The 24,857-nt window shown below is 33.8% G+C and overlaps 4 protein-coding genes across 10 annotated transcripts; 1 reads left to right on the forward strand and 3 right to left on the reverse strand.

Moving 5' to 3' along the window:
* Positions 1-371: 371 nt before the first annotated feature.
* Positions 372-4,187, reverse strand: LOC140863230 (uncharacterized). 4 transcript variants are annotated; one of them, XR_012143863.1, is made up of 3 exons: positions 4,068-4,187; positions 1,939-3,924; positions 372-921 (listed from the first exon to the last, which is right to left on the reverse strand). XR_012143863.1 is itself a non-coding variant. In XM_073266513.1 (2 exons), exon 2 carries the CDS (start codon positions 3,903-3,905, stop codon positions 1,992-1,994), a length of 1,914 nt encoding a protein of 637 aa, XP_073122614.1. In that variant the 5' UTR covers positions 3,906-3,924; positions 4,068-4,187; the 3' UTR covers positions 947-1,991. The 4 variants fall into 4 exon arrangements, 2 of the variants coding, with proteins under 2 accessions (XP_073122614.1, XP_073122615.1); XR_012143864.1 differs by lacking the exon at positions 372-921 and adding an exon at positions 947-1,844; XM_073266513.1 differs by lacking the exon at positions 372-921 and having other exon boundaries at positions 947-3,924.
* Positions 4,188-4,750: 563 nt separating this feature from the next.
* Positions 4,751-7,187, forward strand: LOC140864495 (iron-sulfur cluster assembly protein 1-like). The gene is made up of 3 exons (XM_073268720.1): positions 4,751-5,153; positions 5,460-5,514; positions 6,789-7,187. Exons 1-3 carry the CDS (start codon positions 4,868-4,870, stop codon positions 6,949-6,951), a joined length of 504 nt encoding a protein of 167 aa, XP_073124821.1. The 5' UTR covers positions 4,751-4,867; the 3' UTR covers positions 6,952-7,187.
* Positions 7,188-8,209: 1,022 nt separating this feature from the next.
* Positions 8,210-10,195, reverse strand: LOC140863600 (probable protein phosphatase 2C 25). The gene is made up of 4 exons (XM_073267135.1): positions 9,785-10,195; positions 9,011-9,352; positions 8,729-8,908; positions 8,210-8,625 (listed from the first exon to the last, which is right to left on the reverse strand). Exons 1-4 carry the CDS (start codon positions 10,145-10,147, stop codon positions 8,440-8,442), a joined length of 1,071 nt encoding a protein of 356 aa, XP_073123236.1. The 5' UTR covers positions 10,148-10,195; the 3' UTR covers positions 8,210-8,439.
* Positions 10,196-20,120: 9,925 nt separating this feature from the next.
* Positions 20,121-23,523, reverse strand: LOC140863704 (uncharacterized). 4 transcript variants are annotated; one of them, XM_073267310.1, is made up of 6 exons: positions 23,388-23,523; positions 23,118-23,188; positions 21,470-23,002; positions 20,671-21,154; positions 20,539-20,592; positions 20,121-20,442 (listed from the first exon to the last, which is right to left on the reverse strand). In XM_073267310.1, exons 3-6 carry the CDS (start codon positions 22,234-22,236, stop codon positions 20,281-20,283), a joined length of 1,467 nt encoding a protein of 488 aa, XP_073123411.1. In that variant the 5' UTR covers positions 22,237-23,002; positions 23,118-23,188; positions 23,388-23,523; the 3' UTR covers positions 20,121-20,280. The 4 variants fall into 4 exon arrangements, with proteins under 4 accessions (XP_073123411.1, XP_073123409.1, XP_073123408.1 ...); XM_073267308.1 differs by having other exon boundaries at positions 20,671-22,979; XM_073267307.1 differs by having other exon boundaries at positions 20,671-23,002.
* Positions 23,524-24,857: the final 1,334 nt, after the last annotated feature.

The following is a 24,857-nucleotide window of genomic DNA, read 5'->3' on the forward strand; positions in this document are numbered from 1 at the left end:
AGTGATAGTAATATTATGTCAACTGTGGTTTAAGTGAATAAAACACACAGGATAAACTGAAAAGATGATCAACCACCTCCCCATACATGCTTTGTTGCTCTGAGTGATAGACATTGGCTGTGACACAAACCGTTAAACCACCTAACTTTCAACTGGGCAACAAAGCAGGTATGGGAAGGGGTTTTTTCAGAAACTAAAAAGAAAAGACAGGCTTCATTCACCATAAGGAAACTCTCCGCTCAAAACCCACCAATATCCCGCTCGTGCCTTGGAAGGGCGAGGAAACAAAAGGCTATTGGTGAAGTTGGGCATGCTCTAAGAAAGTTATAACCATGATAAAAAAATAATAATAATTAATAATAGTTGGTACATCCTTTTTTAATAAAATTTTCTATTACAATGGCAAAAAAGTAAATCACAATAGTAAAAATTAATGAAGCAGAGTGAAGAACAAATTGATTAAATGGGCAAAAAGAAAAGGAAAAAAAATATATTATAACAACAATCTATGAGCGTGGATGAGAATAGTTCGACTGATGAGAGGGATGGAGACCGGCAACGGCGGAATCATGAGCGTAAGTGCCCTACACCATGGATAACGTCGGCTTTTCTCTTTAAGAGTCTTGAAAGTTTTTAAAACTTGCATTGTCTTCCCTCTCATGTTGTAGGACACAATTGCAGTATCACATCCAAAGTATATAATGTCGGAATCAAGTGGATGAAAAGAAATTGGCTCTAAATCCATTATAGTTTAGTTTCAAGATTCACATCTATGTACCCTACCCTATGCTGCAAACACCAATTATCTCCACGGGACCCAAACACTCAAACTCAGGGCAGCAGTTTCAAACATCTCAGACGACATCCTTGGTAAGTGCCACACATTCTAATCTTTTGTCTCTATGGGACTGCTTACTCCAACTATAAAATAAATATATAAAAAAATAATTAAAATTTATGTACTATGTCGTACGTGTGCATTTAAATTAAAAATTCTTATGGTATGGGAATGGGATGACTATTGGGCACCCTGGAACTACAAAAACAATTGACCAACGATTCAATCCAAGGGCCTTGATAAAAAACTTGTATGCAAATTCTAGGAGGAGATAATATAATATTTTTAATCATTTTAAATTAAAACTTTCATAAGTAAAATATACTACATTTTTGACATTTTCTACATGATTGGCGCTATTGAATACATGAAATCTGAGAATGTGCAACAAAATCATCGTATGAACCACTCTTACACCTTTAGATAGTTCACAAAAATCAAGATCTTCTGTTACTCATGTTTCAAAATTTTAAATCTCCGGAAGATATAAACGCGGATTTTTCAAGACGAGAACCATTGATAACCAACAAAAAATATCTCGAGCAACAACGATGACAAACTAGAAGATAACGAATTAGCTACTATGTCAAAATAAGCTATGGATGAGTTTTTCACTTCATTTCTAAATATGTTTTACGGAAGAAAACAGGAAGGAGAGTATTATTCACAAAAATCATTTGCAAGCAGAAGGACATAAAAGAGAATAGATTATATCATCATTTTATAAAGTCGCAATTAGCAAGCGTTTCTTTTTATTCCTAATCCTATTCCTTTTATCCCCAATATGCCAAAGGACTATTTTATTTTTCTGAGTAGTTCTTTGCAATCTGACACAAAAAGGAACAAAAGGAACAAGGAAAAAAAACTTATGATCTGAAGAGAACCAGCAGGATTAGAGGTAGTAACTTCCGGTTGTCTGTGATCTCAACCATACTGAAATCTAGTTAAATCCTCCATATATTACGGACACCAAGAATTCAGACCAAATGAACTTAAGAACCTCGAGCTGAAATTACAAAAACTATCATGAAATGCATTGGAACATGGAACATTAAATCGAAACATTGTTAGAGAATATAACAATAACATAAACGGTGGACCTTGAAATTGCACATCATTAGTAGTTGGCCTCGAAACGCGATAGCTAGCCAAATCAAGGAACTATTGGTTTGTTATCCCATATTTCTCTGGCCTCTAGAAGTTCTGGGCAATATCGTTGTGCCAACACGTCAACTTGTTCAGAAAAAGGCTTGGTACGATATTTACCGATGTGCATAACCATTTGGTTCCAACGCTTCCGACACAAGTCTCCAGACCTGTGATCAAGAATAAAATCCCAGTCTACATCTTCAACGCAGCCTGCATCCATGCGATAAAGCTGTTGCAGCAAGCGATAGTCGTCACTGTCATCCCACAAGCCTTCAGCCACCATAGGTGATGTCAACTGATTATACCACTTTAAGCAGCAAAGTGCTTGAGCTCGAGTGGCTAATTTATCGCTAATTGCTGTCCAGCTTATATTATCCCTCAACATCCCATGTTTCGATCTTTTCTCTTTAGAAAGTTTATGTTGCAGATCGATGTTCACCAGATCAAAAAGGTTCTGATACTCTTTCTGTGACCATTGTCCTTTCTTCGCGTTGCGCAGTTTTATTCTACGCCAAGTATCCTTTACATGCCATCTATGCTTGCCAAGTTCTTTAGCCAATGCCTCCCACTTGTTGCCATGAACCTCCTGGTACTTCAGAACCATATCATATTCTTCTTGAGTCCATTTCCGGGTTGCAGACCTTCTAAATATAACTTGAGCACGAAAATAGACAGAAGAATATGGCCTATATGGTATGGCAGCTCCTATCTCTTTCCAACAACCTCTCAACTTAGGGTACTTTTTACTATTCAAAACCATGTCTAAACCATCGTCACCCAAATTGTGATTCTCTATGAAACGATAAACAGCCGCTTTGACCATCTCATTTTCCTCCGGAGTGAACCGCTTACCTCGCACAAGATTATCTTCATTGTACATCTCGTTGGTATTTGAATCATCAGAAAGAGGGAAAACCTCAACCTGGCCAGAAAAACTCACCTTCTTATTACTTTTGGAAGGCGTAGGATCATCTAAATCATTAACCACTAGTTTGGCCTTTCTATCCTTGCCTTTATTTGCCTCTTCTACTTCATTACCACGTGTCTTGTTCTTTTTCTTCTTTCTTTCATGTTTCTCCACATCTCCACCCTCGTTATGTTCAGCCTCTACAGCCTTCTTCTTCTTCTTTCTTTTAACCTTTTTAGAAAAATCATCGTTGTGGTCCTCAACGAGCGACTCACACATTTTTTTACTCTTGCTTTCATTTTTCATTGCCTTATCTTCCTCTGAAGCATCATAAATTTTGGACTCCATAGCTCCAGCACAATTACCTTGTGACTCTAGGCAATAATCATCCTTGCCATTCGTTTTTCCTCTCTTCCTTTTCGTCCCCTTAACCTTCTCAGTAACACCACCTTCATTATTATCATCAAATACCCCACCTTGTTCTCGATCATCATAGTCTCTCTCTCTGTCACCAAAGTTACGGATTTCCATCAATTTTTGTTTCTTACTCTCTTTCTTAGCAGCTTTGCCACTTTTAACTTTGGAATCTTTTTCTTCTGCGGGCTCTTCTAGAACCTCATTTGCCTCAAGTTTCCCAACGTCATATTTTGGCAAATAGCATTCCTCAATTTTACTCTTTTTCTTCTTTCTTTTTTCCTGATTCCTCACATCCCCACTGCCTTCTTCGCCACAAACTCCGATCAATTGTCCGTGACTTAAATCCTTCGCCATGTCAACCACCTTAGCATCTTTCACTTCTTTATTTGCCTTCTTTCCTTTGTTCATTCGATGATTCGTATTTTCAGTAATATCTTCGACCTGAGATCTTTGCTCATGCTCACTCGCTTTCCTACCAAAATTCTCAAGCAATCCCACGACACTTTCTTTACCAGTTTTACCTTGCTTCGACTTTTTCTCAATCCTCTTCTCCATTTTCTGGAGCAAATTATTCTCGGTTCCTCGATCACCCATTAAACCTCCCCCCTCCTCCCTGTTTGATTCCGAATCAAAGAAACAGAAATAAGCTTAAAAGAAAAGGTGAAAATGCTGAATGCAACAACCAAAAGGCCCACGTTGGACTCCTCGATCAAAGTTGAAGATTACAGTGAACATACACAAAGAAGAAAAACTTGCCAGAAACTGGAGGTCGGCGGCGGCGTGCGGCGAACTTCAAGAGGGGCGTTGCATTGATCGACGATGAAAGAAGCAGAGAAAGGCTGAAACGGGAACGACAACGGTAGAGAATGTCAAAATTAGGGCTTTTTTTTTGGGACACGATGCATTTTATTAACTTATTAATTATAAACAAAGTCCCAAGAAATTTATTAATTTTCAATTTAATCCTTAAACTTTTTAATATTTTGCAATTGAGCCCAAACATGCTCAAAAACGTGTTCACGTGTTCATATCATACCCGAAACGTATCCTACTAGTCAAAGTTTAAAATAGTCAAATAACTAAAAATTAACGGGTCCTCTCGCCCCGCACCGCCGAACAGACAGATTGAATAATAATTTTCCAACTCACGTAAAGTTTGAGTTGATAATTTTTCAACTCACGTAAATAATAAGCCGCTACATCAACCGATAGATTTTGGTGGATCGTGGATTGATTTGTCTCACCAACTCGTTTTGACAACTAAATCACGAATAGAAATTTCAAACCAAGAAAATTGAGACAAAAATATCTTGCTTACTACCAACTAGATATCCGATTCCATGAAGGCGAAATTAAATAAGGACTATTTCGGAGGTGTAAAAAGAGAAAAAAGATGGACTAAAAAGAATTATTATATCCCATATATATGAACGCCTTCACCGCCCCAGACTCTCGGATAAGCTTGAGACGGAATCAAATTTCCCAGATTCGCCAACCCTAAATTGAGAAAAAATTATTTCAATCCGACTTTTAGTTTTCAAAATTAATACCGAAAAATGTTGCGGCACGTAGCTAAAAGAGTTCTCGGCCCAGGATTACGATCTCCGGCGACGGTAGCGGTGCGCGCGTACCACGAGAGAGTGGTGGATCACTACAACAACCCGAGGAACGTCGGATCGTTCGATAAGAGCGATCCGAATGTCGGGACGGGGCTGGTGGGAGCCCCTGCTTGTGGCGACGTCATGAAATTGCAGATTAGGGTCGACGATGAGAGTGGGAAAATCGTCGATGCTTGTTTCAAGACGTTTGGGTGCGGCTCTGCGATCGCCTCTTCTTCCGTTGGTAAGTTAGTGGATGAAATCAATGATTCTGTGATTCATGGTGCCGTGATAAAATAAAAATCGCATCTGGTCTTTCTGCGTTAGGTTTCAGTGTGTTAATTTCCTAGCAATGTATACATATACATATAACAGATAATGTTTGTGGAAAGAGGGATATCTGAATGCGTCAGATGAGTTATAGCTAGCTAGCACTTTCAATTACTGTCTCTGTGTGTGTGTGTGTTTTATTTTCATCCCGGTGTTTCCACTTATTGACTTTGGTTTTGGTACTGGTTTTAGTTAAATGATTTGTGGTTTTTTCTTTCAGCTACCGAATGGGTGAAAGGTAAACAGATGGAGGAAGTCCTGTCAATCAAGAATACGTGAGTCCGACTCTTTTCGGAAATTTCGAACCTACCCATGGGGTAATACCCCATGGGTGGTGCTCTTTTCCTTGTTCTACTGACAGCATCTCTAAGTGTTTTATTTTTCTTTTTATTCCGTGAACTCGTGTATAAGGTGGATTGATATGTAGTACTTGTTTTCTTTCTGCTTTGTAACGTTCGCGAATTCGCGCTGCCAAAAATATGCTGCTTTTTGCAATACTTGGCCTAAAGGTGGATGTCTTTCTCCTCCTTTGATATAATTTGATTACAAGTGTGCCACTTCACTCCTTGCTCCTCCATCTTCCACTTGATTGTTTTACTATATTTTTCTTAGATGCTTTGCTATATCTGTATAATTGCATCATGGTCTATGTAAGTTTTTGTTGTATTTCTTCTCAACTTATTTATTAACGGCGTTCCTTGGGTTGATCATGATGAAACATGAGTAGAAGAGCCATGATCCTTTGTTTTGTTGCCGAATTTAATATAATACATAAATGAGTTCGGTAAGAATATCGGTAAAAGAAATTTTGAACTAGGTAACAGCCATGTGTTTTTTTTTCTCTTTTGTTTTTCTTTTAAGCTTATTGCATTTTTGCCCTTATGTTCCAAGTTTTCTCAGTCGGAAGCTCCAATTTCGTTATTGTAGATTATTTAATACCTGGGTAGATCCATAATAGAACTGGATACTCTTTCTTTGGAGTTTGTATACTACTCATGGAATATTGTTACCCTCATTAAGACTGTACAGTTCCAGGGTTCGAGTGATTGTTTGACTGCAGAGATTTTTTTGCTTATTTTATGATCTGCATGGAGTATAAAGAAATAGTAAACGAGCAAGAAATATTATTCCTCTCTCTCAATACAGTCCTGGGTGTATTTCAACTAGCAAACCATCTGGTTGAGTAGTTATTGGATATGATTATCAATATGTAGGTAATAGTAATAATATTAGGCTTCTAACCAATTTGATTAAAAAATGTCAGAAATTTGGTGCAGTGAGTCATAATTTTGACGGGGAAACAAATTTTGTCATGTTTATATATCTGGTTCTGTTCCTATTGTTTTGCTATTGGCCTTGTTGGTTCATGATGAAAATACTTATTTGTTAATGGTAAGCGAATCTTTGCTGACTTGTCTTACGGTGATGGTGATTTGTGATTTTGGCAACGAAGCCATTCATTTTATTTTTACCCTACAATTCATACATATCCTTATTTCTCTCCCTTGTATACTGAATGTGTTTTTCCTTGATGATCCTCGAAATACAGAGAAATTGCGAAGCATCTCTCTCTTCCACCCGTGAAACTCCACTGCAGCATGCTTGCTGAGGATGCAATAAAGGCTGCTGTCAAAGATTACGAGGCCAAGCGTGCTAAGTCAAACGGAGCTCAGGCGGCGGTTGCACCTGTGGAGAAAGCTGCTGATGCTTGAGGAAGTTTATGTATTCCTACTATTTATACACATCACTCAACAGCTCATGTATTGTATTTAAGGACAAGCACATAGTCTTAGTAGATCTTGAAGATGAAACTCCTCGTGAAAATAGGTTGCATACGTTGCATCGTTTTATATTATTGCGTTTTCGTATGAGCAGGATATGTATGATACACTTTGTGTGTATGGGGCCTCACTTCTTTATGGCAATAAAGCTCATGTTTTCCAGCAAATGCTATAAAATTATATCCCCTCGATTGAGAGTAATAACATAAATTAGATGTACGTGGGAGCATCAGATGTTATTCGTAGGACCCCACACAGAGCAGAACCTGCGGGTGACGTGGCGGCTCATGAGTGGTTAAAATCAGTGGGCCTTACATGAGACTCATTATTTTTGACCAATTATGGAGTTATACGTCACCTGCAGGGTAGTGCTTTGCAGGCGGCATGTACTAAACCCAAAAGGAGATGAAGCAAGAAAGAACATGGTCCAATCCGAATTTTTGGCACATGGAAAAAATGTTCGTTCTTTGAAATGTTTCTTTTGTCTACTCTTTTGTCTGCTAATAATGATATATGTATTTCTTGTTTTTGTTTTGATATTTATCGACATCATCTTTTATTTTTGTCTTTATAGAGTGTTAATTTTTGCACGCTTTTTTCATTTTTAAATTAAATTATTTTTAGTATTATCTAGATTTTCCTTGCACATTGACTACTCGTTTTGTCTGTGCTATTGGTGATTTATGTTTTTAGTTTTCACATATTTATCGGTTTCATTTTCCTTTTAATTTCACGCATTTTTTTAAAAAAAATGGTCGATAGAATTTACTTTAAATCGATCTTGAAAATTATATGGCTGAAAAAATTCACTTTATATTAGCACAATAAGCAAATTATATAAAATTCTGTTATAATGTTCATGGTAAATTATTAGCAGAAACGCAAAAATGATTTTTTTTAAAAAAAAAGTTTTATGTGATCACACTGTAAATTGTAACGCAGTATTGATTAATACATTACTATTTCTATTTAATCAGAAATAAAAGATATCAACTTGTTCTTACATTATTCTATTAAAATAATGAAAAAAAGAAACAAAAATATCATGTTTCCAAAATAGATAGTTCTGATTTTATAAACAAAATGGATTTTCCAACTCATGACGCCATGCAAATTCATAACCGTGTCCGATATATAAATCAATTAATGTTTGTGTGATAAAAATAAAATAAAATAAAATTAAAAGAGATGAAAAGTCAAATCTTGCTTATTATTCAAAGAATGATTTATTTATAAAAGAATACAATAAAATAATGTCATCTACACTTCTCTATCTCCAATGGAAGATGTCAATGGTTAAAATAAATACAACTTGACTATGTCTAAATCTTGAATAAACTAGTCCACCTCCGTTTACTCCCTCTTGCTAAGCACTTGATCCAACAAGGCCAGCAGAATTTCAGTCAAAATTGTTAGATTTTATCGGGCTAATTCGCCCAATGTGTTGGCAAATTTTCCCAGTTGAATAAGCATCACGCTTATGTCGTCGATGGCGCCTCTCGAAACCGAGAGATCAACAAGCTTTCTACAGGCAGACAGTGCCATCGGCTCATCGAGGTTTGCAACCAGGGGTCGGGCGATATCAATGGCTTCTTGATTGGTGACCTGCAATGCAACAAAGAAGGGAGTCAGCATCCGAAAGAAAGTGTTAGTTTCGAAAACTGCTGAACACAACATTTTAAATAAGATCAAATACAATGGGATTTACCTTGTCCCATAATCCATCAGAAGCTAGGATGAGGAACTCGTGCTCGGGTTTAAGCGTAAGGATTCTTGTGTCTGGTTCTGATGTAATCCATTGCTTAAGGTACTGGTCTCCAATAGCTCTGGAGACTGCTAAGGATCCCAAAACTCTCCAGACGCCATTGCGGTTTTCGACAAATCCACCCTGTTGCATCAAAACGTGCAACCTAAAGATCAATATCTAAACAAAGGACCACAATAACATAAGAATGAAGCAATGCTGGGATATGCCGGTTTGCTTACTCACCAGTCCCTCAATTCTGTCTCTCTCGTCTTCACGAGAGGGGCGGTGATCAGAAGTGAGCGCCTCAGCAACCCCGCCACTGCTGACGACTGCACGACAGTCACCGGCATTGGATACGACTAGATTGCCTTGTGTAATCAATGCTGTCACACAGCATGTTCCACCCTGCTGATCTTGCCTGAGAAAATCCGAATCCGTGGTCAAGAAACCTTTCTTCACCGCCAATTCGATTCCATCGTCATCTTCCCTTCTTTCCAACTCATGTACCACGTTCTTGACCAAGTTCTCCGCTGCAAACTCAGCAGCTTTTACGCCTCCATGCCCATCAAAAACACCAAAGAAAGCCTGCAAATTGTAAGAGAAGACCCCATTAATCATCAATATATCCCGTATCGAGCCATCTAATATATCCCAACACTTTCAGTTTCCCTTTCTAATCTCTACAACATCGGTCAGAAAAATTTAGTTCAATGTCAGTAGGCTTTCACAAAACGTTATCAATTAATTCTTCGGTTCTTTTCTTATTCTTGATAACTTCAGATAACTCCTCTGTTCCCCGCAATATAGTTGACACAAGGCGGAACACAGGCTCACAGGCCAATCACCACAATCAAATGAAAAAAGTTTCAAGTTTTGTTCGTCAGTTTCAATTGTTTTTCAAAATATGATATAAATTTGAAGGTTAAATTGCACGATTAGCCCAAATGAAACACAAATAAATAAATCAGTGAGGGGAAAAAAAAAAAAAAGACAAACCAGCATCAAAACAAGAATTACCTGATTCGAATCACCATGAAGATCAACAACAGCAGCATACCGATCCTCCATCACCTCCCTCCTCCCCTTCTTACAACACACGGAAAACCCATCTCCCTCCACCTCCACCCTCTCCTCCGCCGCCTCCCTTTTCACCGAAGAATCCACCAAAACAATCGGAATATCCAATCTTGGCGGCCTCTTCCTCTTCAGAACGGCCGGAAAATCACCGCCAACCGAAGCCCTGATGAGCCCACTTGGCGAAGACGTCTTCTGAACCCGGAAAAGCCTCGGAGACGAACAAGACTTGGGAGAACACATGCAAGAAGACGAAGAAGGTGAAAAAACAGGAGAATTGGATGCCGCAACAGCGCAAGAAGACATTTTCAGAGCTTTTTCTTTCTCTCACTACTATAACGGTTCAAAATTGGGATGTGAAGCAATGGGGAGAGAATCGAATTGGGTATATATAGTGGGGAGACCCCACACGCAAATACGTGTTTCATGATCATCGCATCTCCGTGTTGCTTTTCTTTCCGTCAATTTCTTGGGACGGTTCGTTTCTTAATTTGATGGATATGTAGACTTGACTATGAATTATTGCAGAAAATAGCTTTTAAATATGGTTTCTTTCGAAACTTCTTGTTTTAATACTATTTTTTTTCAAATTCGTCACTACAAATCTTATATTTTTTTCAAGATTAGTCTAATTTAGAATGAATTATTGCAGAAAATAGCTTTTCAATATTGTTTCTTTCGAAACCTCTTGTTTTAATACTATTTTTTCAAATTCGTCACTAGAAATCTTATTTTTTTCCCAAGATTAGTGTAATTTATAGGGGTGTATTCGATTCAAACTTTATTGGCTTTTAATGACTTTTAAAAATGACAGACTTCTGTGGAGTTGTTAGATTTTTATTGACTTTTATATAATGTCACAGAATTGTAAAAAGAATTCTATGGATTCCTGCAGACTTTTTGACAGACTTTCATGGACATTTTTTTTTAATAAAATTCTATAGATTTTGATTTATAACTTGAATGGTGATGAAAATATAGATAGTTAAGCATGTACAAACAAGTACAAACTTTTTAAAATTATATAATGTATTGACGAAAATAATAAATCTATCTATCGTAATATGTTTATTTTAAATTATAATAATCGAAATAAGTTTACGAAAATTATTTGCTATGAATCCATTAAGCAAACATATTCATAAATTTTAAGAAAATTCTTAACACATTGCCTGAAAGCAAAAAAAAAAATTATTTAAAAACAATACAAATTATATTAACATTGTTAATACATAACAACACAATTAAACTCCGGTGAAATAATATCTTTTGTTACAAATTATTAGCATTTAACCGACTAAAAAAGCGATAAATACTATATTTTAAAATAAATTATAAAAAATGTAAAATAAATTACTAAACTTTTCCGATTACTTACGTAATTAATTTAATACGGTACATAAGTTTAGATAAAATAGAGAAGATTAATATAATATTGTACGTAATATAAAAGATTTTTGTTAACGTAATAGCAATTAACGTAAGTTTACCATTAATAATAGCAATTAACGTATATATTTTAGATTAGATAAAATAATAGCAATTAACGTAAGTTTATTATTTTATATGTTTTCATGATTTTATTTTTATGTTTTTATATAATTTTAATAATAAGATATATATATATATCTGTTTTTTATGTTTGGAGAAAAATAATAATTTATAGGTTTTTTATAATTAGAAATCTCTACAAATCTTTGGCATGAGTGGTGAAGAATTTTTTACATTTCATATTTGTACCTAAGGTTTTAAAATTTGTACTAAAGAATTTAATAGAAGTCAATGGAGATTTAATGACATTTTGGATACCTATAGACTTTTGTAGAGTTTTAAAAAGTCATGTTTGAATACCACATGACTTTTAAAAACTCTATGAAATTCCATGCTGAATACCTTTAAACTTTTGTAGAGTATATAAAAGTCTAGATTGAATACATCTAGATTTTTAAACTATACAAAAGTCATTAAAAGTTATTATTTCTCCTTGATTGAATACACCCTCACATGAGTGGAAGATTTAAAATCGAAAATATATATATTAGATTATGGGTGGCAAAATTTATATAAATCCCGACCCGTCCCCATTCCCAACCCGATCCCGTCCCGAAATTTTTCCGACCCGAAATTTTTCTGACCCGATTAATTTTGGGATGGGCTACTTTTCTCAACGGGATTCCCGACCCGACCCGAATATAAAAATAATATTTTTTAATAATATTTTTTAATTAAAAAAAATTTTTTTAAAAAATTTTATGTTTTAATATTAATGTTTTTATAATTATATACCATATAATTTTTTTTATATTTATCTTTTTTAATATTAACATTGAGTTATAAATTTTTTATTTTGTTTTTTTTATTATTATGAATAATTATATATTTTTTTATTAATTAAGTAGTTGTTTTAGTTTATTTGTAATGTACTAAAAAAATGTTTTAGTTTTTTAATGGTTATATATAAAGAAATTTTAATTTATTTGTAATGTATTAAAAAATTGTTTGATTTTTTTTCATAATTTTTTTAAAAAATATTTTTATAGAATTTTTTTTAAAAAAATATTATTCGGGATTACCCTCTCCCGACCCGACGGGATCCCAAATATTTCGGGTCCCGACACTTCTCGGGTGCGGGATCGGGAAAAAAAATCTCAATTCTTATCGGGACGAGAATCGGGTTAAGGGAGTTACGGGACGGGTCCCGACCCGATTCCACCCCTAATTTAGATTAGTGTCGACTATGGGTGTTCATCGGTCGGTTCGATTTTAATTTGTCTAATTTCGGTTCGGTTTTCTGGTTTTTGATTTATAAAAAATGTAATCCGAAGTAAAACCGTTCTACTTCGGTTCGGTTCGGTTTTTGTACTATAATGAATCGGTTTATACGGTTCGATTTTGTCGATTTGATCATTAATAATACATAACATAATAAAATAAACATAAATTTCATTCAACGTGTAATTTAAATACCCCAACACACAACTTAAAGTTATAAGCATAAAGTGAAAAAACAAAAAAAATAACAAACAATATAAGAACAAACATCTAACCACAGTCTTATAATATTTTACAAAAACAAAAAAAATTTCTATGGTTATTTCGATTTTGATAGAATTATTAAATTAATAATATAAATACATTGTAAAATATAATATGTTTTTTTACATGATTTCTTAGTAAAAAAATTAAAAATAAAGTTTAAATGACTTACATAAATAACAATCAACTAAAAATTACATAAACAACAATCAATTAATCAACTATAAATTACATAAACAACAACAATAAATAAATAAACAACAATCAACTAAAATTATTCAAAATGATTATTCATTCACTAAATATCATCTTATAACATATATAATGTAAATATAAAATATAAATAAAATTATTAATCTAATTCAATTTCGGTTTTTTCGATCGGTTCGGTTTTGACATATATAATCCAAAATCGAACCAAATAAACTTCGGTTTTAATAGTTATATCCGAATTACAAAATACGGTTTTCGGTTCGGTTCGATCTTTGATTTTATCGGTTTGGATTTTTGGTTTTTTCGATTTTATTCGAAATATGAACACCCCTGACGTCAACACGAGAATATGGATTTTAGGAGTTAGTCACTAAAACGGATTAATTATCGTATCAACCCACAACTCTCCGAAAATTACCATTTAATTTTTTAAGAGCACGGATAAATTATCAATCCAATCCTATCAATTTTGTTGATAGGACGGCTGACTCATAAATTTTAATTATATTTGAATATTGACACAAGCTAACTCGCAATCCATCTAATACATAATTTGGATGGACGTAAAAATTGTTGATTCAATCTGTTTATTTGACGAGATGCCATAGATCAATTCTTTGAACTTAACTCATTTTTATGGTTCCACGTATTTGTGGGTGGCTAGGATTTAGCTAAAAATGGACAACGAGTCAACTATTGATATGATGTTGGGTTCAGTACACTGTACATATTACCCTGCCCTCAACTGATCTGGACGGACCAGAACGCATTTGATTTGTTGTGCGATCTGGTCCGTCTAGATCAACAGAGGACAGCTACCCTCAAGGTAACATTGATCCTCTCTGATGTTGGTTAACATAATTAAAATTCAGTTTTAGTTCACGAATTTAGAAATATTTAATCAGATATTTTAATCGTTTTAATTTTAATATTGTCTCGTTCGATTTTATCGTATTATAATTTGGTTTATAAGAAATAAATTCGATAGATCATTTTATATGTTTCTAAAAGTTATAGATTGATCAATAAACTCCAGTTTTCTATAATGTTCTTACTGTTTTTTGAGTTTATAATTAGATAATCTTTTAATTGATTATTTCAGTTTAACGTTTTTTATATAGTAAGATTAAGCTATTACACAAATTTAATGAATCAAAAAATATTTGAATAGAAATATAATCATCTATATTTGAGTTATTGAATATACTCTAGTACTTAAAAAAAAAAATTATATACTCTAAATATATATATAAATTTTATTTTATTAAAGTAAAATTTAAATGATTAATTCGATTCCTTCTCAAAAAAATGATTAATTCGATTTTGAATCACACCAGAATAATTTCGATTAAAATTTATAAAATAAGAAAAGCTACTGCGACATGGGATGATAGAGCTCGTTTTCCTTCCATCATGGTAAAATATACGAATGATAACTAATTACCTTGAGATCATCAATCAATGCAAAATCTGGGAAAAAGGGTAAGATATCTTGGATCTTTAGAAGTCCATGCATCAGTTTCCTTGAGAAATGCTATTGCCTTTCTGATATTCTCTTGTTCAATGATCATTAATATCACTGTGACAAATAAATATCATTGAATGAAAAATATCTATCATGTCCAAATTAATAAATTGAGATGATGATGATATAAACTCGCATCCAAATAACCTATTCCTGTGAAAGAATAAAGTCGGATAGATGTAAATGGTTAATGAGATCTTATATTATGAGTATTATCCAAATCATGCATTCGATGATCAATATTTCTACACATGAACATAATAAATGAAATATTGTTGATGTGACAAATCACGAGGCATTGGATTTATGATTCGGGTAAAACCCTTGACTGCACTTGGATAGAAGTATTTCAAATTCATGGATTTCAAATGCACTTTTGTTGTTTAGACTTAGAGAAGTAACACAATAAATATCAAATTCACTTCTTTTATGTTTATATGGTAATTCATGACATTTAGGATGTATTTTAAGTTTATCCAATAAAGTAGTGATTTGAAATCAATTTTAATCCATCAAAGTAATGTGTAAATCAGTATTTTAAAAATCGGACCGGACCGGCCGGTTCGACCGGTTCGACTGGGAACCGGTCACTGGTCCGGTCCGAAATACCCTTAAAAACCGTTTTAACGGTTCAACCGCTCAAAACCGGTCAAAAACCGGTCAAAATCGGTCGAACCGGCCAAGAACCGGTCCCAAGAACCGGCAAAAAAACCAGTTGAACCGGTTTTCGAATTTTTTTTATTTTTTTTAAATTTTTTTTAAAATCTTAATTTAATATTTTATTATATATATACACATGATTATTTGAAATTTGTACTTTGTTAAAAATATTATTTTTCTATTATTATATATTTTTTAATTAATTAATTTATTTTTAAAAATATAGTATATAAAACTATAATTAATATTTTGAATATATTTATATAGTTATTTATTTTTTAAACTATGATAAATATATTTTTGTTTATTTATATACATCTTTTAGATTTTTAAAACATTGGTGTAAATAACTAATTTAAGAATTTAAGAATTTTTTATGTTTCATTATTAACACTAAAATTATAATCGAACTTTATGGATTTGAAATATTTTAATCCAAGCGCAACCTTAAGGTAAGATGAACTCTTCCGGTGGAAAGACCATGACGTAATATCTAGTTCCATTCTGTATATGTGCTGTTTCCATCTACAAAACATACCAAAGGCATGCCATCAATGATAAGAACAAAAGATCGCTATTTTTTCAAGTATCGGTGATATAGAAAAAGATAAAAGTTTTTATAGAAAAAACATATAAAAACATTTATAAGAAAAGCTTTCAGCTTTCAACTAGTGATGGAAACTATGAAATTTGATGGTCACGGAAGATTGATCCCGTGATAAAATGAAAACCAAACAATTTAATCTGAGTTTCTAAATATACCTCGCTCATGTTTCATGAAATATATATGCATACAAAAAAATAATAATAATAAAAAACCATTTACAAGAATAGAATAACACGATTTTTAAAATGAAATACTGTTGGAATAAAATCTTTGATTATATTGATTTGATACGATTATACATTCCTAATTAGTTAGTTTAATCATTGGATTGAATATTGGATATAATTATAATTATAGGATCGATTTACGTATTCCTAGAATAGAATTTCTTGTGTTTCTATATTGCATGGTATGTAATTCAAAATATGACAAAATACTATATGTCATTGCTTAATTACCACTTAACATGGTATCAAAGAAAAGCTTTCATTGCACATCTCTCGATTTAATCTTCGCATGAGCCAATGAGCCTCTGACTCATGTGGGATTTTTGAAAAAAAAAAAGACAAAAGAAAAACTTTCATCTTTAATTTTTTTTTTCTACCCTTCGTTCATTCATAATGGGTATAGCTCAAAAAGCATTTGGGACGACTTCTGAGCACGATTCTCTCACGGTAATCTTCCACGCATCTTCGAAATTAAACAATGACGGTTGAAAGCATTTTGGGATGAATTGGATTGCTATCGTACTCCTTCTCAATGTGATTGTTATTTGGATGAAAGAATATCTTTCTAATTTTGAGGCTTTGAGCATTGATAAATCAGTTATTGTGTTATTTATTTATATTATTATCTCATATGATTGTTATTTGGATGAAAGAATATTTTTCTAATTTGAGAGATTACTCATAATTATATCACAATCATTCAAAGAACCAGATTAAAAGGCGTCATATGGAACGGAGGAGAAGTTACAATTTTGTCATTTATGTTGTATTACGATGAATTTCAATTTTCATCGAATAAAATTTATAAAATAATAAATTCATATTACTATTAGGTTTTCGATTTTTTCAATTGAAATTTTTTATCTTTCGATCTAGATACGATCACTCTAGATCTAACCCTTGTGCATCGGATTTAACCCTTACTTTTACCTTAAAAATAGGAGTGGAATAGGATCGGGACTCAGGACCCATTCCATAACCCTCATACCTAATTTTCGTCCAAAAAAAAATTCAGGTAGGAAGAGGAAATCCCAATTTTTTTTTTTCATTTTCAAGATTTCGTTCAGAAAATCAAAAAAATATGATTATTTAATAAAAATACTATTTAGAAATTCATATTTCTAAATAAAAAAATAAATATTCAACTTAAAACATATAATATTAAAATATTTCGGATAATATTTCAAGGTTTTTTGTCAAAAAAAGATTATCATAATATGCATCGAATAATTATTAATAAAATTTTCGGATATAAATTATTATATAAATTTTGTTAAATAGATTGTCAAATTACATCTCTTATTATAGTATTTGTTCTAATTATATAATTATAAATATAAATTAATTAAATTATTAATTTAATTTTTTTTAAAAAAATACACAAAAAATGTCATTTCGTTATTCTACTATTCGATCATTTTAACAATAAACAATTATGTGAAATAAATCCATAATTAATTGTTATATGAGTGGAAACACAATAATATTTAGATTAATATATTAATAAAATTATTGATAAAATATATTATAATATTATTTTGGGACGGGTAGGAAATCCCGTCGGGATAATGTTTTATTCTTGATCTCTCTTCCGATATTAATTGAGATGGGAAAAATCCCAAAAATTCGGGTCGAAAAAATGTCGGATAGGGATTTTTCGGGACGGAAATGAGATGTGATTTAGGAAGGGTCGGGATTTCAAGAATTTTTACCACCCCTACTTAAAAATAGGGGTGGACTTCGGTATACCCTACCCAAAATACCTGTATAAAAAAAATTCATATCAGTATCGATACCAAAATTTCGAAATTTTGGTATGGAAAAAATCCATACCGATACCGTACAGATACCGAAAAAATTCGAAATATCGAAAAAATGTCTGTATATCTTCGATACGGTATTCCGATAATTCGATATTTTGGTACGATATCTCAGTCCTACTTAAAATTATCAAACTAAAATATTCCAATTATTATCCCCACTTAAAACATGTACTTACTTTAGGAAACCGCACGAAAAATATAAAAATTGGGGAAAAAAACCCGGTTCAGTCCTAAATGTTTTGCGCCATTCCCGGTTCAGTCATATATGATTTTTCGTTTCCGGTTTAGTTCAATATGTTTTCTACTATTTCTCGGTTTGGTCCTTCAGTCTATTTGGGAGTTAAAAACTAATGGCACGACATCAGGTGCCAATCACATGTTCCAAAAAGCCCCAAAAACCATATGAAATCTCTAATTTTACTTGCAATCTTTCTATTTTTAGTTTTCGTTCGCACTAGAAAACTCTCTACAGGTATGTATCCATGATTTCCTCTCTTCTTCTATTTATTCTTGCTTCACTCGGTTTAGGGCCAACTGGATGCTCGTTTTATTCTGAAATTTGAGAACATCCTCTATATCTTCAAACTTTGGGTGGGTGGGTTGATTCGGGAATTGAGTTTGTGGCGACTAATGATAGTACTTGTGAAGTGTCTTCTTAGCTATACTTTTATCGTTTGTTAGATTCTGCAAAGTTGAGTTCTAAGTAATTGAAATACATGCTGGAGATATGATTCTGTTTCGATTTTGATAATTTAGTTTTTTTTGAAAAAAGTGAATTTTCTGGAAAATTTGAGCACTAGTTTATCTATTACTTTATGGTAGCTGATGTGAATTAACTTCACTTTTGTCCCTTGTTTTTAATTTTTCTGGTTTCAGGTTCCATATAATTTTCTATTCACTAACATGGCGAGCTTTCTTTGTTTGAGCAGTAAATTAATCACATTTATTTTTGAATGTTTTTTAATTGTTTCACTTTATTGTTTAACATAGGGAAAGTCATATGTCGTTTATATTGGACACAAACCTGGTGTTTATGGGTCTTGGCAAGAAGCAAGAAGCAAGAAGCAAGAAGCAAGTAGGCAAGTAAACAATTTCTACGGTGCTGTCCACAATTCTTACTGGAGTAGAGATGAGGCAGTACGAGCTTTTAAATCGTATATTGTTATGATATCCCACGTTGAAATATTAAACTAATAAAAAGTTAGTTATAAACTCATGAGACAACCCCATCTAATAGGCAAGCCTTTTGGGATGGACACCTCATGGGTTTATAACCTAACATTTGGTGCTCTCGTTGAGAGCCGACGTAGCGGAAGGGACGACCTAGGAAAGGGCTACCATCGGATCAGTGTCGATAATTGGAAAAATTATAGGCCGGATTAAGGTGCATGAATGCATGCACTGAATACTGAAAGGTGAGTGAAAGCCGCCTAGAGTAGGCCGCCGCAGACGTCGGCACGGCCTTGTCGGGGGTCGGCAATGTTATGATATCCCACATTGAAATATTAAACTAATAAAGAGTTAGTTAACGAGGATCCCAAAAGGGTTACCTATTGGGTGGGGTTGCCTCATGAGTTTATAACTAACTCTTTATTAGTTTAATATTTCAATGTGGGATACCATAACATATATGGAGAAACAATCCCAACCAACAGTTTCCTCTACGTCAAGGTCAACTAGATCAACTTGTAGTAGTAGTTCATCACCCAATCTCAATCGATCCGAAAATTTCATGAAGGTGAACGATTTGCTTTTAGAGTTGGAAGAGGAGAACAAAAGACATGAGGCAAAGGTTTCAAGGCTTAATGCAGCGATAAAAAAACAAGCGGAGAAGATAAAAATAGCAAGTGGTGGGAGATGAGAATTAAAGATTGTAAGTAATGTCCTCAATGTTTGGATAGTGTATGGTTGTAGTATGGCTGTAGTGTTGGAACTTTTACTACTATTATGTGTTGTATTGTTTTCTAACTCAATGTTCAATTAGTTGGCATAGATGGAAAATTTTATTTATGGACACGGTACGTGCCATTGTTGTATGATCTCGTATGGTTCATGCTCGATATAATATTACCAAACTTGGTTTTTACTTAATGTTGTGAAATTGGAAACGAAAAGTCCTTTTTAATAGAAGTGGTTGTGCTACTGTAGTGAAGGAAATTTGAACAAACTCATCAAAACCATCAACAAGTGAGAAATTTCTTGAATCACATACATTAATCTGAATCACAAACAGATTCTTTCTATCCACTGTTCCAACAATATAAACATCAATTTGCCAACAAAAGTATCAAAATGCATTGTTTCATGTTGTAGGACAGTGCAAAAAAGAAAACATAATCTGTAGAAAATTATTTCTTTTTAACAGATTCTTGAGATAGATGCATTGGAGAAGAGCTTGATTGTCCCATTCCACTTATAGCATTTTTGTAAGCTCTGAGTCGTGCTACCGTAGTGAAGTTTCTTCCACCCTTGACAAAAGCAGGTTTCTGAATATCAACGGACTCATTCACCTATAGTGGTAAACATATAATGAAATTACGACATGAATGTTAGACCATATAATATAAAAGAACTAATACTAGAAATTAAATATTATAGTATCTTGCTTTCGTGGATGATATTGTGCTCGAGCAAGCTGCACTATGACTAGGTCTCTTTGCCTACATGAATTAATTACATATATTAATTTATATGAAGATCACAAAAAATTAAAGTATTCTTGCATTTGAGCAGTTTACCAGATCTTTCTTTGTAGGCATAGTAGTAGCTGTTGTAGTCTCCTCTGCCAAAGCAGTGCTTTGTTGTGTTTCCATAGGTTGTTGCACCTCTACATTCACCTTGCACGACCTCTGGTTATGGCCTGGTTTACCACATTTCCTGCAACTGGTGGATCTTTTAGCACCATTCAACTTACGCGCCTTTTTCTGAGCTTGTTTGTTCTTAGATGCAGGGGGTGGTTCATCTGGTTCCCTTCTTCGTAATTTTGCCGGTCTTCCAATTTTTTCAGTGTACACTGGAGGTAATGGTGGTGTAAAATCGCAGTCAGGCCACAAATCTTGTCCATTTACAGGCATTATTGACATTGCATAGCATCTGTTGTATGTGTTGGTCATGTAATGAGGATGAATGCATGCCCCCGGATCTTCTTTCTTGTACCAAATCGCACATATAGCATGTTTGCAAGGAATGCCAGTCAAATCCCATTTCCTGCAACTACAAGACCTAGTAGATAGGTCAACAGAATGCTGCTCAGACATATTCATTATTTGGAAATGCATTTCATATGACATCATAGGTGAATATCCAGCATCCAATTTCGAATTCTGAACCAACAAATCTCTTATCTTTGGACAAATTTCACTGTTCCATTTTTTGGCCTTCTCCCTATTCATCACAAATCTATTCATCAACATATTTCTTATTGACTCGAACATCTGGATTATTGGCATCTCCCTGGAATCTAATATCATACTATTGAAAATTTCACACATATTGTTTGTCAAGATGTCAGTTTTCGAAACAGTGCTAAAGTGTGACCTGGTCCAGTGATTTTCAGGCTTCTTCCCAAGACATTCATAGGCAGCTGGTTCAATGGCCTTTAGTACCTGCATTCGTCGATGAAATTCTTCAATTCTTGTTGCTTTTGCTGCAGCCCATAATGCGTTCTTAATCGATAGGCTCTTGAATCCATCGTGTTTCATATTGCTGTGCAAATGTCTTACACAAAATTGATGCGCTGCATAAAGGAACAAATCCTCAAACGCAGGAATTAGTCCCTTCTGCTTGTCTGACATAAAGGTCCAACTATCTTCATTCAAAGGTCCAATATCATCATCCAACAGCTTCAAAAACCATGTCCAACTGTCATTATCACGCTCAACCAATGCATAACATAGTGGAAATATGTTACTATTGGGATCTAATCCCACAGCTGTCAACAATTGTCCACCGTATTTTCCTTTAAGAAAACATCCATCAACACCAATGACACGTCTGCAAAAATCTTTGAACCCCACTCTACAAGCTGTGAAACAGATGTATAACCTTTGAAATCTGCTTACCCCTTCATCATCCTCATTTAACTTCAAAATTATTGTGGCTCCTTCGTCTGATCTTTTAAACTCCGCACAATAATTCCTTATCTTGCTAAACTGCTCCTCGTGTGACCCTTGCAGCAACTTCAGTGCTTTTAATTTAGCTATATAAGCTACCTTTTTTGATACTCTGCACTTGAATTTTCTACAAATATAATCCTTAAATTCTTTTGTTCCCAATTTAGGATTTGTTGCAAAGGTATCTTTCATAGTCTTAGCTAACCAACTTGAGTTGATCGACTTGTTGGTTAAATCCCAAAGCAATTACTGTGATCTTCATAATAAGTTCTCACCTGCCAACAACTGTCATTGCTCATCCTTGCCACATGAATCATCCATGTACAGCCATCATACTTGCACTCTGCCCAAAGCCCAATCTTGTCATTCTTTGTGATATTCACTGCTTTTCCCTCATTAATGCAATAACTCTCGATTGCAAATTTTGCCTCTTGTTTCGATTTGAAGATCAATCCAAGTTGTAAATATGGAATTCCAGAATTTTTCTTCGGATCAAATACTGGATATGATCGTCTTTCATCATCATCAGAATCATGGACACTTCTCAAGTCATCTTCACTTTCACAGACATCATCCTCATTTTCTTGCACAAACTCATCATCTTCTTGCTCAACAAGGCTTATAAGTTCATGACTTGAATATTCTAGGTGTTCAAAATATACCCCAATCTCGTAATTTTCTGGTATCTTTTTTCCAATATTCAAAACAGCTTCATCAGTTTCCAAACATACAAAACTTCCAGATTTTCCAAATTTTTGACAAATTTTCATACAATTTTTTTCTTCAAATCCAACTGCCTTTGCAAAATCCCATAATTCGATCACCCTTAGCTTATCAAGGTCAACAAAGTCGAAATACTCAACGCTTCCACCGATGTATTCATTGTGTTTACCACGAGCTTGGAATTTTCCATTGTAATACAACTTGATCGTTATCTGATCAAACAATCTCATCATCCCTATATATATATATATATATATATATATAAACATAGTCATTGCTCGAAAACATGAATTGTACAATATTCATGAGTACATATATCTGCATCATAAAACAAACAAACAATAAAATACCATAATTTGGAGTCCTCTCCAGTGAAAATTTACTTCGCCGGGCCATTAGCTCAAGATCGAAACACAGATACCTGATACAAGGCATAAAATTTTAGCTAAGAAAACACTTCACAATTACTATTACTGTCATTAGTTGCCACAGATCCAATTCCCGAATCAACCCACCCAAAGTTTGAAGTTGTACAGGATGTTTTCACAGAAGAAAACAAGCATCCTAAACCCAATCAATCAAGAATAAAACCGAAGAAGGGTGAAATCAAAGATACATACCTGTTTCACATGTGTGGTATACTCCAATTAAAGCTGTTGTGGCAAAATTTCATATCAAAGAGAGTTTCTGGGTGAGATGAAAAAAAAAACGATGGAATGGTTGCAAGTATTAGGGATTTCAAGGGTTTTCGGGCTTTTTGGAACATGTGGTTGGCACGTGATGTCGCGCCGTTAGTTTTTAACTCCAAATAGACGGAAGGACAAAACCGGGAAATAGTGGGAAACATATGAGACTAAATTGCGAAGGAAAAATCATATAGGACTAAACCGAGAATGACGCAAAACATTTAGGATGGAATCGAGTTTTTTCACATAAAAATTGTATTGTAAAATGTTGAAAAATATGACAAGTCGTACTATTGTGTAAATATCAGCTGTGATTTTATCCGCGTTTTTTATTGTTATATAATTATAATTTTTTTCTACCTATTTTTCAATATGTGTGATTACATTCAATTTTTTTTTACTTATTATGATTTTTTTTTTAATCCGATGGTATAATCAATGTCACGAATTTGAACAAATAGATATCACGAGTTTGAATGCAGAGAAGGTAATGTCGTATTTAAAATATAAATATCGTGTCAATTGACTTAATCATTTCCTTCAAATTAAAGAATAACTAATTATGCAAAAAGGTTTTAATCTAAAGCTACAGCAGGCCAGGAAAACTAACTTTCATTTTGAAATGATATAGTAAAGTAAAGACATATTATAGATATTAAATAACAGGCATGCCTTTTTAAAATAAATAATAAAATAGCGTATAGAAATAAAATCAAACATTTGAACCCGAGTCTTCGATTGCTAGCACGACAGTATATTCAAGAATTTTTCACATAATTTTAGGACTTAATTCGTGCAACGCCAAAGGTTATGTAAGCCTTACGCTGATCTAATACTTCTTCTATCAGCAAAACACATGCGATCATGGGATCGGCACGGGTGGAACGGGAAGGGCAGTTGCCGCGGCATGGGACGATAGAGCTCGTTTTCTTTCTATCATGGATAAAAAGGGTCAACGACCGTCTAATAAAATATTTGAATGATAACTAGAGCCGTCAAAACGAGTCGGCCCGTCAGATCAGCTCGTCCCACCATGAAAAATTGACAGGTTGGGTTGGGGTTTTACTGGCATGTTTGGAGGCGGGCCTAAACGGGCCAACCCAAACGTCAAATACTAATTGTGTTTTTTGAATTTTTTATTTATTTAAAATTTTGGCGGACCAGCCCGCAACCCGCAGCGGGATGGGGAAAGTTGGGGTTTTTATGGTCCATAATATTTAGAGTTATAGGATTTGAAATAACTCCATGTCCGTCAAAAAAAAAAAATAACTCCATGAGATGAATTTAAAATCAACCCCAATGACTCAAAAAGTAACTATTTTGAATTTGAAATCCATTGTCAGTTGGATTTGTTCATATAAACAAATGAATTTGTTATTTTAGATTTGTAATCCCTAGCTTCAA

This window comes from Henckelia pumila, chromosome 4 (genome assembly GCF_033568475.1).
Source record: "Henckelia pumila isolate YLH828 chromosome 4, ASM3356847v2, whole genome shotgun sequence".
In the NCBI taxonomy this organism is placed as follows: domain Eukaryota; kingdom Viridiplantae; phylum Streptophyta; class Magnoliopsida; order Lamiales; family Gesneriaceae; genus Henckelia; species Henckelia pumila.